At 38.0% G+C, this 16851-nt stretch overlaps 1 protein-coding gene across 3 annotated transcripts in view; it reads left to right on the forward strand.

Annotated features, from left to right (window-relative positions):
* Positions 1-16851, forward strand: part of LOC134323954 (RNA-binding motif, single-stranded-interacting protein 1) — a 75884-nt gene that overhangs the window by 14070 nt on the left and 44963 nt on the right. For 2 of the 3 annotated variants that reach the window (XM_063005577.1, XM_063005578.1), the window contains exon 2: positions 15727-15908. In XM_063005577.1, coding sequence (XP_062861647.1) covers positions 15727-15908 — 182 coding nt within the window. Of the gene's footprint in view, positions 1-145; positions 383-15726; positions 15909-16851 lie in introns of those variants that run through there. The other variant, XM_063005579.1, reaches the window with a different exon arrangement.

Raw genomic sequence — 16851 nt, forward strand, 5'->3', positions numbered from 1 at the left:
TGGTTTTTGGTGCTCCCCTCTGGATGAGAGCGCAGTGGTTTGGTCCGTAGTGGGAGGGTTTGTTCTGAATTCAACACAGATCAATGAACGCAGCTAAACAAACGGGTTGGGCAATCCAAGTTAAGAGACGGTCGCAGGATTAATGATATATTATTACACTGTTTTGTGTTTTATACAGTAGGTCGAACGTTCGGATTGGTTAATTTTAGTGATATCTTCGAAAGGTCTCTATGTTTAATTTTATAATTTACTTTTTTTTGGATTCTGGCACTTGGAAGCGAGTGAATAACAATTGACAGTAAATCCTATTAGCGGCGATCTTTCTAATTTGAGGATGATTTTTGTGAATTCTGGCAACCCATTGAGAAGCTATCGTAAACAGGTAAATGCAGTTGTTTATGTTTGTATTTTTATTTTATTCTTCATGCTGTGGGTCTGTATAAAGTCGAGTTCATTCTATGGTCTCACGCGATTAGCCAAATCTGTAAACTTGATATTGTGTTGGGTTTTAGTAATTACAGTTAAATATACTATATAAAAAGTACTCTGTGTTTACATCACTGTAATATGACCTGATACCTGCTTAAATTGTGACTGATTTAAGCTGCACTGTGCTTGAGTTTTATTAAAGGTCCCATCTAAAGATTGTAAAATGACAGAACGTGTTACAGAAAAGTACTGAATGTCCTACAGCCTCCATTTAGTCTTTAGAGCCACTTTTTATTTTATTCACAAGTTTTATTATTAAGTTCACATAATCAAATATAGATAGTTTCACCAAACAGTCAAAATTTAACCATGAATTACAATTTACTCAGTCAAGATCATTTTGTGTTTGATTATGGAAATGTGTGCTCAAGAGTATTTGCCTGTTTAATGCTTTTCAAATGACATTTTAAAATTAAAACAATACAGATTGTCAATTAGTTTATTTGACCATAAAATCTATTACATATTTTTTTTTTTAAGTATTAAATATATGAAACTTGTTGTTCATAGCTTCTAGTTTCTACATTTTAGGCTTAACAATCTGGTGGCACAAAATTTTGAAAACTTTGAAAAGATTTTTGTCTCAAGGAGAAACGAACACACTTTAGATATAAGGATTAAATATAATGCACTATTTCCAACATGTACATTATACTTGGGGGCTAATAAATTTTTAAGCATATTTAGTCCAATTACATTTACCACATTTTATTTAGTAACCCTAAATCTTAACCCACTAAATGATTATTATCACTGACCTGTTGGCAACACAAGTAACAAGTAAATTACAAAAATAAAATACATTACACAACATTGTCAAAGTTTTTTTTAATTGTAGCAAATTCATACTACCCATTTACACCATGTAAGAACTGAAGAGTTGAAAGAAAAAGCTCTTTTATTACATCTTTAAAAGCTTTTAAACATGTAAAATATACTTATCAGCTAAACTAGCTATCACAAGCTTTGGAATGTGACTGTTGCTTAAACTCTCAACATTCATGGAACATTTTTAGATATTTCACTGACTAATACAAGTTGAAGTGTACCCTTTCTGGTAAATAGGCTGCATTTAATGCACACTGGTTTGGATTTTGGGTGAAATCATTTTATTTGGGGAAATGTGAGGGTGACCTAAGTATCCGCATCGTATCCATGAACATTGATGGTCATGTACAGTGCATATAAAAATTTACACCCTTTAAAATGACCTATACCATATAAAAATATGTCCAAGATAAATCATTTAAAAAATCCAATTGAAAATCCAATCTTATAGAACGCAGTGAAGATGGTAAAAAAACAAGAGGCTAAAATGGCACAGCAATGACTTTACTAAGAACTGGATAATATGTCCAAGGTTGAACTTTTTGGCCAAAATTCCAAAAGGTGTGTTTGGTGCAAAAAACAACACTGCACATCACCAAAAAAAACACCATACCAACTTTAAAGCATGGTGGTGGCAGGTTATGCTTTCGGTCTGTTTTTTAATCATAAGCGGTTCCATCAGCCAATTTTTGCACAAAACCTTCAGACCTCTTTTGAAAAGCTGGAGATGAAGAGGAATTTCACCTTTCAGCACAACGGCCCAAAGTACACCTCCACCTCAATGAAAGTATGGCTTTACCAGAAAAATACCAAAGTTTTGGAATGTCTCTGCCAGAGCCCAAACCTGAATCCAATTAAAAATCTGTGGGGTGACCTGACGATGGCTGTGCACATAGATGCCCTCGAAATTTGACAGATTTGGGGCGCTTTTGCTAAGAAGAGATGTGCCATGCTGATAGACTTCAGAAATTTGTGTTTGTGTACTGCTTTTACACTGTTCTGTACTGAATTGTGCCTACAATCAGTAGCTTGTTACTGTATTAGAATTACATATTCAGAGGTAAGAAGTAATACAAAGTACTTTGCAACTTGAATATAGGGGGTCTTACTTGAGGGGGTAGGGTATTGTGGATATTACACAACATTGGGGATCATGGGGCCCTCTCTGTAAACCTCTCCTCTGGTCGCTGTCTGTGCCCCCCACCATCCAAAAACACAGAAAAGGATGCAGTGGTTAAGCAAGTCTAAATTGCTCCTCAGTGTGAGTAAGTGAATGTGAGCATGTGATTTTCTGCAGTGAATGCTCGTCTTGTCCAACATTTATTTCTGCTTATCGATCAGGATTAAATGATTCATGTAAATAACTTAATATTCTAAACTTAAGGATTTCCATACCTAAATAGTTTACTTATATTTAGCATATTTTCAGAAAGAATTATCTTCATTGTTTATTTTTACTAATTCATTAAAATAGACTTTCAGTTTTAGAATGAGGCCGACTTTGTATGTTTAGTCCCAAACTTACTTCACCTTCATTAGTTCGTTTTCAATTTGAAGGTAAATAGTGGGTATGTAAGTCAATTTTTCTTATTCAGCCATTGATTATTGAGTTCATTTTTAAAGCTTTGGAGTTAAATACACACACAGTTAAATTGGCTTGAGCTTGCTCACATATTTGAAGACTGCTGTGTGTAATTTGGCTGTTGTATAACGTCTTAAAAATGTAATCTTGCATTAGATTTAATCAGAGTTTGTACTTCGATGTAGGTAAGGAATTTGTGTACTTTTTCTACCTTTGCCTGTAAATATACTTAATTACACTGGGTACTTTTACTAAACATTTACCAAAGAGAAAAATACAGATGTACACATGCAAATGCAACACAAATAAATACTAAAATGACAAAAATTAATTACAAATGAAACATAAAACGTCCACGTATAGTGACAGTTTGGTTTAGATGGTTAGCAAGTTGTAAAAGCACTGCCACTGGACCACAACCACAACACTTAGAAAAGCATATCAAGATGTTAGTGCAGACCAATAATGATCATGTTGCATGTATTCTGGTCCCTTCTCTTTCCTGCCTTGCCTGACAGCGTTCGAGACAGAGACTCAGTAGGATTAAGAATACTTATAGGCAGTGGTCTGGCATGGTGGGGTGAATAGTTTCAGGGTGAGACCTCTTACTGGTAGGCCATTGTATTTCCACTGCGGATATGGCAGGTTATCTGCGTCTGGGGCGGGCAGATAAGGGCCTTGACTTCTCCCTCCTTCCTCTTTCTCTTTCTTTCTCTCAGTCACCGTTTCATTTTCTCTCAGGACAACCAGGCTTTAATATGAACAGAAATGCAGATCTGCTGGAGTTTGTCCAGGAAGAGGACCGCAAAAGTGGACATGCTGTTTGTCCTTTCATAAAGCTTCCAGTTTAAGAAATATGGATAGTTAATTTTTTTAAATGTATGTCCTAAAATATTGAATTAAGCTTTTTTATTCTGCATGTTTTAGCTTGATAGATATACAGCATTTCTTTAAATACAAAGAGTGAGATGCTAATTGTTGGCTGTAAAAATGTGTTTATTCTTTTTAACATTTAAAATAAAAGTCAGTTTGGTTACAGACATCACATAAAGGAAATTATTTTTTAACACGTTTTAGTGCCAAACTAATAAATCATAAAATGACACCATTTCATTATTTAATATAGAGCCAAATTCATTTTTGCTATTCTTGGATGTCCCGGTCTACATGTTTAGGCAAGCTTTACTGCCGTACTACCAGTCTGTGCTACCAGTATTACTCAACAAGGTAAATTAGGGTAAATAACCAGAAATGGAACTATAACAGCTCTGTTGTAATGATCCTAGGCCTTGATATGGATTTCTGAGCATCACAGCACAATAAATATATCGTTCTGATAATCTGGTAATCCAATTAAACATCTGTTAATACAATTAGAGGATATACAGCAGTATTTATAAAGAGAAAAGTTGGACTTCTGGGTAGGGATACAAATTTTGCTGATTCTTTTAAACTAATTCAACAATTTCCTTTGGGATAAATGAAGTATCTATCTGTCAGTCGGTCCGTCCGTCCGTCCATCCAATAACCAGTCATCGTTAGTCATTGATTATTGATAACATCTTTTAGCTTTTCACTGAAATATCACATCAGTTTTAAATCAGCATTTATTTAATAAAAACATTAACATAGTAAACAACAATAGACTGTAGTGAACAGTTCAATACAAGCGCTAACTAAACATATGCCAATCATTATGAATTGGGGGTGCTAAAGCTCTGTTCAGGGTATTTCTGCCCAGCGCTTAGTGGGACCTGCTGTGACTCTGACCAGGATAAAGCCAGGATTGATGGAAATGAGATGAAAAAGAAACTAACCAACAGTCCGAAGCAGTCTTGGAATATTGTGATACTCTATTCAAGTGTTTACATTTTAAAACTTATTCTCATTTTTATTTATTTACAGGTAATTTTACAGCCTTGGCAGGATGTCCATTGTCAATGTTTGTTTGTTTGTTAGGATTTTAACATGTCATGTCATGTTTTACGCTTACCACACAAGATTCATCAGTTCACAAGGCCGCATCGAACAAAGTCATGGGCAATCCAGCGTCTCCAATTCACCTCACTTGCACGTCTTTGGACTGTGGGAGGAAACCATTGTCAATGTCAAAGCTTTAAGTATTATTAAATGTATTTAATGTTAGGTTTTAACACAGTGTGAACATGAGTTATATTGGCACTTGGGTAGTCTGGACCTTCGTTTTGGAAGACTTGCTTGTGTTTGCTCTGGGTGGAGTTGTGCTTCTTATTTACATGTCATAGTCATATAGCCTTTCTGTAGCTGTTTTATAACTACATCACTGCATGCTATTTGTTTACTAGACAGTTTATTGTTTGGGCCTGTCTTCCATCTCTCATTCATTATTCCTCTTTTTGTTGAGACCTTTAATGTGAGGATTTTGTTTGTTATTACTGAATCTCTGAGCAGATGTCTGTTTTTAGCACATGTCGGTGCAGCTTTTAAGCAGAGACTGGATAAAAAAATCTGATTTTAAAATGGTGTTTGATATGATGATTCTTATCTGGAACAAGGACGAGGAGTATTTTGGCAGATTTAAACAATCCTTCTCAAAGAAAGAAGTAGAAATCTTCAGGCTCGGTTGGTTTGAGTAGATTTGCAAGTTTTGCGTCATGCCCTGTTCGTCTGTAATGTCTGTCCCAGAGCAGCTCTGAGAGAAGAAAGGAAGCTGCTTGTTATAATACATTGCTGAAGATTTGAGATATTCCTGTATATTACAGTGTGCAGTATATACACTGATCAGCCATAACATTAAAACCACCTCCTTGTTTCTATACTCACTGTCCATTTTATCAACTCCATTTACTATATAGAAGCACTTTGTAGTTCTACAATTACTGACTGTAGTCTATCTGTTTCTCTACATACTTTTTTTAAACCTGCTTTCATGCTGTTCTTTAATGGTCAGGACCCACAGGACCACCACAGAGGTATTATTTAGGTGGTGGATCATTCTCAGCACTGCAGTGACACTGACATGGTGGTGGTGTGTTAGTGTGTGTTGTGCTGGTATGAGTGGATCAGACACAGCACCGCTGCTGGAGTTTTTAAATACTGTGTCCACTCACTGTCCACTCTATTAAACACTCCTACCTAGTTGGTTCACCTTGTAGATGTAAAATCGGAGACGATCGCTCATCTGTTGTTGCTGTTTGAGCTGGTCATCTTCTAGACCTTCATCAGTGGTCACAGGACGCTGCCCACGGGGCGCTGTTGGCTGGATATTTTTGGTTGGTGTATTATTCTCAGTCCAGCAGAGACAGTGTGGTGTTTAAAACTCCAGCAGCGCTGCTGTGTCTTATCCACTCATACCAGCACAACACACACTAACACACCACCACCATGTCAGTGTCACTGCAGTGCTGAGAATGATCCAACACCTAAACAATACCTACTCCGTAGTGGTCCTTTGGGGGTCCTGACCATTGAAGAACAGCATGAAAGGGGCTAACAAAGCATGTAGAGAAACAGATGGACTACAGTCAGTAATTGTAGAACTACAAAGTGCTTCTATATGGTAAGTGGAGCTGATAAAATGGACAGTGAGTGTAGAAACAAGGAGGTGGTTTTAATGTTATGGCTGATCAGTGTATTACAGTCAACCAGACAAATGTAAATGTGTGTGTATATACGTGCAAATTAGTACCTTCCGCCGGGGATATCCAGCCGTGTGTGTACCAATTGAAATTATATTAGTCTGGCAGCACACAGAATACAACAAACACAACAGCACAATGCAGTCTCACAATCTAATGCAGTTTTGAACTCATTGCAGTACAGTGCAAAATGCAGTACACAGTGGTGCATTAATACTGTAAGTACTGTAAACACTGAGTAAAAAGACAAGTTAATTTAGTATGTTGTACAGTGTAGTATGTAGGGACAGACTGATATACTTCATACTGATGCTGATTTCAAGGAGCTAATAATTTTTGATAAGGTTTGGTTTTACAATGCTTCAGTGATTTAATTGTTATTTAACTCATGCAACAAATCAGTTACGGCTTATGACACATTTCTGAACTTTAGGCCTATTTTTACAATACAAATCCAGGCCACCTTTTTGTGAATGGTAACACCAGGATTTACTTGCTATTGTCGTCCATTTCAGACTATTTGCAGTTGAAAATCACTTATCAGTGCTCTATTGTGAAAACTTAATAATGAATGATTTTACTAGTCAACCAATATATCAGTCAGACCCTGCTTGATATGTAATGATATTGATGGATATACAGTTAAATACAGTTTAAGTTAAAGCAGTTTCTCAGGGCAGACATTCCAGTCCAGGGTAGTGGAAAGTTAATTTACAGTTTAGTAAACTTTACCAACCTTCATTAATATTTGTCTATCTGTCTGTCAGGTTTATGCAGTGCAGTCATTAGATTAATATGTGAAGAGAAACATAAACAAAAGAACCAGTGAACCCATTGCATAGTCGACCATTCAGAAGCAGTGTAAGTCTAGAGGTCAGTCCCTTCAGGTTAATGGTTAAAGTATTCTCACTGTGCCATACTGTAGACATGAAAACTTACTGGATATCAGGTTTTTTGTCTAACCCCTAAATAAAGGTAAACTCAGGTTTCAACTCAGGTGTGCATAGTTAATTAAATATCTGGATATCCAAACACGTCTTTTTTTAAACAAGTATTTCAATAGGTGCTCGGGTGGCGCAGTGGTAAATTACGCTAGTACTCTACCGCTGTGGTCCAGGATTCGAATCTTCAATCCCCAGCAGGTCATCAGATGGTTGGGAGTTTATATACAGACATGTATATGGCTGTGTCTGAGTGGGTGGCCAAGGCCACATAATGGATTGATGTTCTGTCCAGGGTTTGTGACTGAAACTGGAAAACATGAAAATGAAATAAAAAAGAAAAGAACGACTGGGATTTCGTACTGTAGCTACTATTAAGTAATTATTCTCACGTTGAATTGATTTACCAGTTTATCTATTTAATTATTTATTCATTTTCATGTTTTATTACTGCTTTATTCTGGTCAGGGTTGTGGTGGTTCTGGTTTTCCTGGACTTACGGGGCACAATGCAGTAACACACGCTGGACAGAATGCCAGTTCATTGTGGGGCATCTGCCCAGACATTGTTAATCATGTCTCTAAGTATATGCCCGACCGGGTGATAGCATCACTGACTATTCAAACCCTGGGTCTCTAAATGAACTTTTGTTGGAAATGTTAAAGATATTTGAATGCTATTTATTTACCAAAATAGCAAAAGCATTCTTAATGTCCATCGATACTTCCCTTGCCACTGTTTTTTTTACCGTTATCTTGTCATTACTCTAAATATGGAAGCTTTTTAGTCTTTCCTTTAGTTATTAGTCAGTAAAGTGAACAGCAGGTGCCGGTCTGGGCCATCCCCTCCTGTGCACAGGAATTTTAGGGCTTCCTGTTCAGCTTTTAATTCAAAAACATTTTAAGTCAAGCAGTAACAAGCACAGTGGTGTAACTAGCTGTGTTCACAGAAGCATTTTAGCATTCAGTTATAATTCCAGATCCTTTTTCTGGCCAGTTAAAAGCTAGCCAGGTATGGTCATGCAGGCACAGGAGCCAAGCGTACAGCCAACATGCTGCTTCTTCTGATAGTTCTTCCATTTTCTATAAAGCTTTTAGCTGTATTGCTAGTCTGCACACGTTGAGGAAACAGCAAGTAGGGTCAGATGAAGGAGACAGGTAGAAATGCAGGGCTAAAACACTGCGGTGGTTTTAAATCCCAGACCAGACAGCATGTTGAGTTTTAAGTTGCTAGGGATATTTGGAAACGCTAAAGAGACGAACCTCTGGAGCACGCCCAGAATGATTGCTCAACACTGTTAGTGCTTCATTCCTTGGATTCCGAGCGTTTCATTTTCTGTGACTCCTTAAAAGCGCTGTGAATGAGAGAGAAAAGGCTAATCAGAGTGGAACAGAAGGGGCACTTGAAGAGGAAAAGCCACCCAGCTTAGAACATCTGTGTCCATGCAAACAGGACGGAAGTGATTGGCTCTGCCACACAAGAGCTCTTTTATAATGGAAAGAATAGGCCTTCTAACCAGCACTCTAAAACCAGTCCAAGATTTTTTTTTTTAGTATGTGTGCTCTTGTATTAGGAAACATGTTTCAGCACTCGTTAATAACTTGTTCTTTTAATGAGTATTACTCATCTCTAATTCAGTGTTAAAAGATGTGTAAAGCAGTAGGAATAGGCCTGTCGATTTGACAAGTCTGTTGGTAAGATTGACTAGATAAATGGGTGTTCTATTAGATAATTGGGGGTTCAGAAACCTTTGACCAGCTGTGTGTGCGTGTGTGTGTTTGTGTGTGATTTTTTTTGTGCATTGTAGGTGCTACACTTCACATTATTATTAATCACATAGTTTTGGAAGAACACCTCAGTGTGGGGCTGCTTACATCATCCTTCACGTGGTCATACTCTGTCCCCAGCTCTGATGTTGTGGTGCACTTACTCTCAGTACCGGTCCCGTAGAATAGAATAGAATAGACTAGACTAGACTAGACTAGACTAGACTAGACTAGACTAGACTAGACTAGACTAGAATAGAATAGAATAGAATAGAATAGAATAGAATAGAATAGAATAGAATAGAATAGAATAGAATAGAATAGAATAGAATAGAATAGAATAGAATAGAATAGAACACCTTTAGATAGATAGATAGATAGATAGATAGATAGATAGATAGATAGATAGATAGATAGATAGATACATAGATACATACATACATACATACATACATACATACATACATACATACATACATAGAAATTAAAGGCAGTATATATAACTGCCTTTATTTGTCATATGTACACCGATCAGCCATAACATGAAAACCACATCCTTGTTTCTACACTCACTGTCCATTTTATCAGCTCCACTTACCATATAGGAGCACTTTGTAGTTCTACAATTACTGACTGTAGTCCATCTGTTTCTCTACATGCTTTGTTAGCCCCCTTTTATGCTGTTCTTCAATGGTCAGGACCATTAGAGAGCAGGTATTATTTAGGTGTTGGATCATTCTTAGCACTGCAGTGACACTGACATGGTGGTGGTGTGTTTGTGTGTTGTGTTGGTATGAGACACAGCAGCGCTGCTGGAGTTTTTAAACACCTCACTGTCACTGCTGGTCTGAGAATAGTCCACCAACCAAAAATATATCCAGCCACAGTGCTACATGGACAGCGTCCTGTGACCACTGATGAAGGTCACGGTGGCTTCATGGCAGAGCTGGGATTCAAACTCTCAACCTTTCAGTTGATAGCCCAAAGCTCTACCCACTAGGCTACCTCTGTACCACATGTCGGACACATAAGAAAGGTTGCCTCAAGAAGGGCATCCAGCGTGAAAACTATGTGCAGATTTGGTATGCAGATCAGAACGATCCGCTGTGGCGACCCCTAAATACAGGACCAGCCAAAAGAAAAAAGTTACATTCTTTATATAAATAGAAATTTTGTGTTACAGTTGCTGGATGTGCTTACTTGTTCTTATACAAAATCATCAGAAGTACAGCGGTACCTTGAAACTCGACATCAGTTGGTTCCGGTAGTGGCGTTGAGTTTAAAAGGTGTTGAGTTTCAAGGTATTTTCTCCTATAAGGATGTATTAAAAACCTGTTAATGTGTTCCATGGTCCCGTAGAACTGCAGATACTTTAGGCTAACGTAAAATAATGGGGTTGTTTTTGACACTTATACACTGAAAATAATATAAAAAACACTGAAATACAATTGAAAAACATCAATAAAACATACAATAAAACCTGCACTTTACTTTTACTTCTTTATTGTTTCCTTATGCTTCTTAATCGTGAAGCTACTTGATCTTGGAATACTGTATTCCGTTCAGTAAAGGCGCATTCACATGAGAGGCGGCAAAACCGCTTTTGCGCTAGCTGTGCTGTTATTTCCTATGGAGTGTGATGGCGCACAAAGCTTAACTAAATTGTACTAATACAACGAGTGAGAAATTTTATTAGTGGAGAGAACTTATGAGCAGTAATAATGAAGAGAAGTTTAGTGTTTCTATGTTGTTCTTTAAAGGGAAACGTCGAGTTTAAGGGTACAAATTTCTCGACGAAGGACGTTGAGTTTCAAAGATTTTGAGTTTAGGGGGCGTTGAGTTACAAGGTACTACTGTATAGTGTTTAAATGTTTCCTGATGACTGTAAATCACTAGCCCTTTTGTCAGGGTTTCTCTTAATTGATTAAAAGACTTATTGATACCAACCAACTAGTTTATTTTAAAAATATGCACTTTTTCCCATCCCTATTAAAGAGTTTTACCTGTTGATTAAAGTCTTTTTCCATGTCACAATCAAAAACAGGAACAAGCCCACATGGGAAATAACAGAATTTGTGCTTCTGATACATTTTCCACTTACTTCAACAGAGAAGCAGAATAGTCAGTCACAAGAATTAAAGCACCAGCATAATTATTACTTTGTGTTCTGACATGCTTGTTAGGTTTTATTAATTCATTCCTTTGTCTGTTCGCCCATTTAATTGCTCACTTTTAATTCATAAACAATGATGATAATTCTAATAATTTCCACTAATTATTTGTGACAAAATGAAACATTAAGGTTATTATTTCCGGCCTTAAAATTAATATAGTGTCTGCACCTTGTATAATCAGTTAAGACACGTTTTTCTATGGTTGCACATTGTGTAATGTGGTATGCGTAACCAATCAGCCATGGATAATGCTGTTAGATCCTCTGGATGTAATTAGGTTCTGCTGGTGCCAGCCTTGAGCAGATACCTAGTTTACAGCATTAGAAGCTTTGATACTGGACTGGTGGCAGAAAGCACAAAAAAGCACAAGCCTGTCATTGGTGCTACTAGTTTTGTAGTGGAAAATGTACTAAACAAACCTGTTTCCAGAATATTTGCATTTATTTTCTTCTGTAAATTTAACCTATATGTTATATAATAAATGTTCTTTAAAGCCAGAACAGTTCTGTTTTATTAAAACTTTATTATTTTTAGGATCTGAGTGGGTTTTAGGACTGTGGTGTCCATTTTGTTTGCCTGAAATCAAAAACTGTGATAGCACAGAGATCTTTTGCCTCATGCCTGTGGTTGTTGCTGCATGGCACGCACACATACACACTGCAAGGTTGACGCAGTGTTGTCATTCTTTCCCTGTTGCTTACTTTTCATTCCCAGACGTGCCTCTCTGGCTGGTTTGCATACGAGGCTGTGGCATGCAAGTGATTTCCTGTGTGTGCATGTATGTGTGGAATCCCATGGGGCAGTGAAAGGTTGTATTTGCAGTGTGGAGCTTGTCCAGCAGATTATCAGGTTTCTTTCAGGCAGGCTGGAAATGTCTCTTTTGCTCTCGCACAAACACATGTACAGGTAAATGTGTGCGAGTACTTTGCTTACACAACAGTAATCATGCATGCGGTGTTCACTTTTAAGTTCAGAAGGACATTCAGATTTTGGCTTGCAGTTCAGAGTTCTCTCTGTTAAAGGGTTTGCTTTAGGTGGGAAATATTTACACATTACTGTTACCCTCCACGCTGACCTAGTTGATCAGCTGGTACATGTTTAACAGTCAGTTAATAGTGTGTATTTTCTTTTTTTTTTTTTTTCTTTTTTTTTTTACAGCTGTATGAAGTTTATAGCTTGTCTTGTTCCTCAGCCTTTGTCCCGTTTTTCGGTTACGGGGTCGGCATTTCCGGCTTCTTCCTGTTCGGGGTCGCCGGTGGGATTTGGCACAGTTTTTACGCCAGATGCCCTTCCTGACACAACCCTTCCTATTTATCTGGGCTTGGGACCGGCACTACAATGCACTGGTCTGTGCATCCCAGCGGCTAGGTAACTATGGGACAATTCAGTGTCTCCAATTAGCCTAGCATGTCTTTGGACTGTGGAAGGAAACCGGAGCACCTGGAGGAAACCCACACAAACACAGGGAGAACATGCAAATCCGCACAGAAAGGACCCTGACCGCCCCACCCGGGGATCGAACCCAGGACCTTCTCGCTGTGAGGCGACAGTGCTACCCACTTAGCCACCGTGTATGAAGCTTATAGCTAGCACTATTTAAACTAGGGATGCATCAATACCATTTTTTCCCAACCGAGTACAAGTACATGTATTTTTGTACTTGCCGATACCGATACCAATACCTATTGGATCAGATAATCTGACATGCTAGAAAACTTGATCCGAGCGCTCGGATGTTTAGTATCGGAGCCTCGAGTACGAGTACAAGTTAATGAGCGTGGTATCGGGCAAATACCCGATACCAGTATCAATGCTCATGCATCTCTAATTTAAACTGCATGCATACATTCCCATCAATCGCATTTTCCTGGTCAGGGTTACGATGGGTCTGGTTCCACTAAGAAACACTGGGCACGAGACAGGAACAACCTGGACAGTGCACCAATCTATCTCGTGTCTTTAAACAACCCCCAATTTTCCACAACCGTAGCCAATCATGCCGGCCAGCCGACAGCACTGCTGAGATTGAAACCCAGATCTCAGCTGTGGTGGGCTAGTATAACAGATCGCTGTGCCATCCATGGTACTGCCTAAATAATCAAAAACTCAACTCTGAACTCAAAAGCTGTCAAAAAATCTAATATTAAATAAAGAATTGAGGACCTTTTTATTTAAATTATTGTAAGCAGCGATTCTTCGGCCACACCTCTTACTCTGGTCTGACACTTGGGCTGAGTGACCAAGCTATGGAAAGTATAACGAGTTCAATAAAGTGCACGAGGATTAAATCCATAAATGTCTGTGCAAGTTCCATTGAAAATAATTCAATCCCCAAATGCAGTACAAAGCAAATACTTGGCAACCTCACATGTATGAAATGCATATAAAACTGTCCCAGCATGTTTTCTGATGTAGTTTTCACACTTAAACCCAAAAGGTTTGTTTGGGCTTTTATGGCTTAGTGCTTAATATAATGTCAGAGCTATCAAATAAATCCTGGTATTGCCAACTCATTTCTAAGAAAAAAAGGCTGATATATATAAATAACCAGACCAGTTATTGTGTCTGAATCAGACAGAGGAGAATTTAACTGTTGATTGTAGTGTCCATAATAAAACAATACTGAATCACTAATAGAAAATGCAACAGTTATTTAAACTTTTGTTTAACTTAATCAGAAGAAAACAAACTATTGGTCTGTGTGACTGTGTGTGTGTCTTTAAATTATTGGTCTAGGTCTTCAACTATATGTGCGGAGAAAGTGATGATAACCGATACTTTGATAATATTGATGCTATGTGCTTTTGTCCCTTTTTTTTATATAAATAACTATCTCCTACAGTGAGAGCCTCACTAGCTATCCTGATTTTTTTTGGCTGCTCCTATATTTAGGGGTTGCCACAGTGGATGCATTTGGGAGGTTTTATGTCGGATTTCCTTCCTGTTGCAACCCTGCTTATTTTATTTAGGTCTGTGTCCGGCACTGAAAGTACACAGAGACCCTTCGGCCAATCCTCTTCAGACACAGCCGTTCATGTTTGGGTGGACGCCCGACCTACCGACCGACAGCAGAGCTGAGATTCGATCCTCAGATCTTAGTGGAAGTGGGCAACCGTGATATTTATCGCTGTGCTTCCTGAGCGCTACACAAGCTAACTTGTACGGGCTTGCTTACATAATAGATAGTTGCATTATGATGTCAGTGTAGAGGTTTAGCAGGGGCACAGAAACTGGATGAGCTGTCAGTAAATTTTGTGATGTTTTTGTGGGGTTCAGGATAAAAAAAAACAAAAAGTTACTGAATCATCTGACACACGTTTCTCAGAAGGCTGAAAATTGGCAACCACAGTCCGAAGTGCATCTGTTAATGTTTGCTGTGACGGCTGTTATTGCGTTCACTGTCTGTTTTGTCATTTTTAAGTTTTTGCTTCCTTTACCTACAAACCTTGATGAGTTTCTGGAATTGTTTTTGGTAAATCGTGACTTTAAGGTTTTTGTTTTGCTGAATTAGTGAATTTATTGACATTTTAATGATATCTGCAACTCTTCTTTTTTTGTTATTGTTTTGCCTTTGACTACAGCTGGTGACTTCTCTCTGCTCATTAAAATAGGACTAGTTTGACTGCATACATAAGACATAAGATTGACAGGTATAACAACTGGAAAAAAGACAAAAATAGCTCTGTACAGATCTCAAAGCTAATTATAGATATACGTAACTGAAAAATGTCTAACTACATACTAACTACTGTACATTTATATACGCTGCATGGCCAAATGAAAGTGGACATGCATCCTCATTATTCAGATCAAGAAGCAGCTACAAACGCACGGATGTTCTAGAATAACCAGTAGTTTTTCTTGATAGTCCTTGTTGTTATTCTCTAGCTTTTCTCAATTATATATATATTTTTATATTTTAATGTGTCCAGAAATTTAAATGTATATAATTTCATACACAGGATTTTTTTACGTTCACTTCCATTTCTTATTTATACATTTTTCTATAGTTTTTATATTGCACAAAACACTGCACCTTTTTAAACCCACAATGTGAAGGAGAGAGTGAGCTGTGTGAATAAGATTGTCTTTATTGTATTTTTCGTGCACTGCGAGCATCTGTGTAACCAAAAACAAATTCCTTGTATGTGTGAGCATACTTGGCCAAAAAAGCCTGATTCTGAATCTCACAGGCCTGCAAAAACTCCTTATATTTGCTTTTACTCATTCCAACCTACCAGCAGATCCAAGAACCATACATGCCTTCCGCACGTTTGTGTTATTCATCTTTGTACTGACTGTATTTTGTTTTTCTGTCACCTTTGCCAGCCCCCTGTTGGCCCGTCGTCTCAGCCCATGGCCCCTCCAAGCCCCGGAACCAACAGCAGCACCAATCAGAGCAGCAGTAGCAGCAGCACGGCAGGCTGGGAGCAGCTAAGTAAAACCAACCTGTACATTCGTGGCTTGCTTCCAGCAACCACTGACCATGACCTGGTCAAGCTCTGCCAGCCGTGAGTATACAATTTCCTCTAATTAGCACCCTTATTGATTTTCTATCGCCCAGTCATTTTCTTTCTTTCCCGGCCGTGGTGACTGTAGGGTTTTGAGTTCTGTATAAGGTAGTTGCAATTCAAAGGGTCTTCGTGTTTACTGGAGTAGATGAAGAGATGGGAGAGAGGCCTCCTGCAGGTCCAGACAACTGGCTCTGTCTCATTAATCCCAATTGCTCTTGGAGAGGAACGGGCTGCTCGGAAATGGAGATCGATTATGGCTCTAGGTGTGGAATATAGTCTCAGATACACAAACATCAGTCTTGTGGATCAGCGTGGCTTCAGTCACCACATGCTGGTTCTAATCATTTCAGCCACAATGCAATGGTTGTTTTTAATATGTTGTCCTATGGCTGTTAAACTTATCATAATAACTCGGGGGCTTTTATTTACTTGGTTACACATGCAAAATAACCTAGGATTATTTATTTTTTTTAATGTATTTTAAATGACTAAACATGTCCGTTTGGTTGGTTGCTACCACTTAATTACTACTTAAGCATATACAATTTCAGGGTGGAATTAAGATAATGTATTTAGCACAAGCAGTGTCATTTATAAGTTTTAGTCTTGATTGGATATCTAAACTGAAATAAGGTTAGGGCAGGTATAATCTGATGTGCAATTTGCGCCATTTGGCCGTTGTGTATAGATGCAGACTTCGAGAAAGGAGAATACTTGCAAAAGTTTGAAACCATCAATGTTTTTTGAATAATGGAAATGTTCCACTTAAGTATAAGTATAAGTACGTTGTAATCGTGTTTATAGTTAATGAATTGTACTAGATACTGTATTGCTAACAGATGTATAATATTAATTAGATAAAATAATTTGTATGCTTCTAGGCGGCACGGTAGCTCGGTGGTTAGCACTGTCACCTCACAGCAAAAAGGTCCTGGGTTCG

Source organism: Trichomycterus rosablanca, chromosome 12 (assembly GCF_030014385.1).
Source record: "Trichomycterus rosablanca isolate fTriRos1 chromosome 12, fTriRos1.hap1, whole genome shotgun sequence".
Lineage (NCBI taxonomy): Eukaryota > Metazoa > Chordata > Actinopteri > Siluriformes > Trichomycteridae > Trichomycterus > Trichomycterus rosablanca.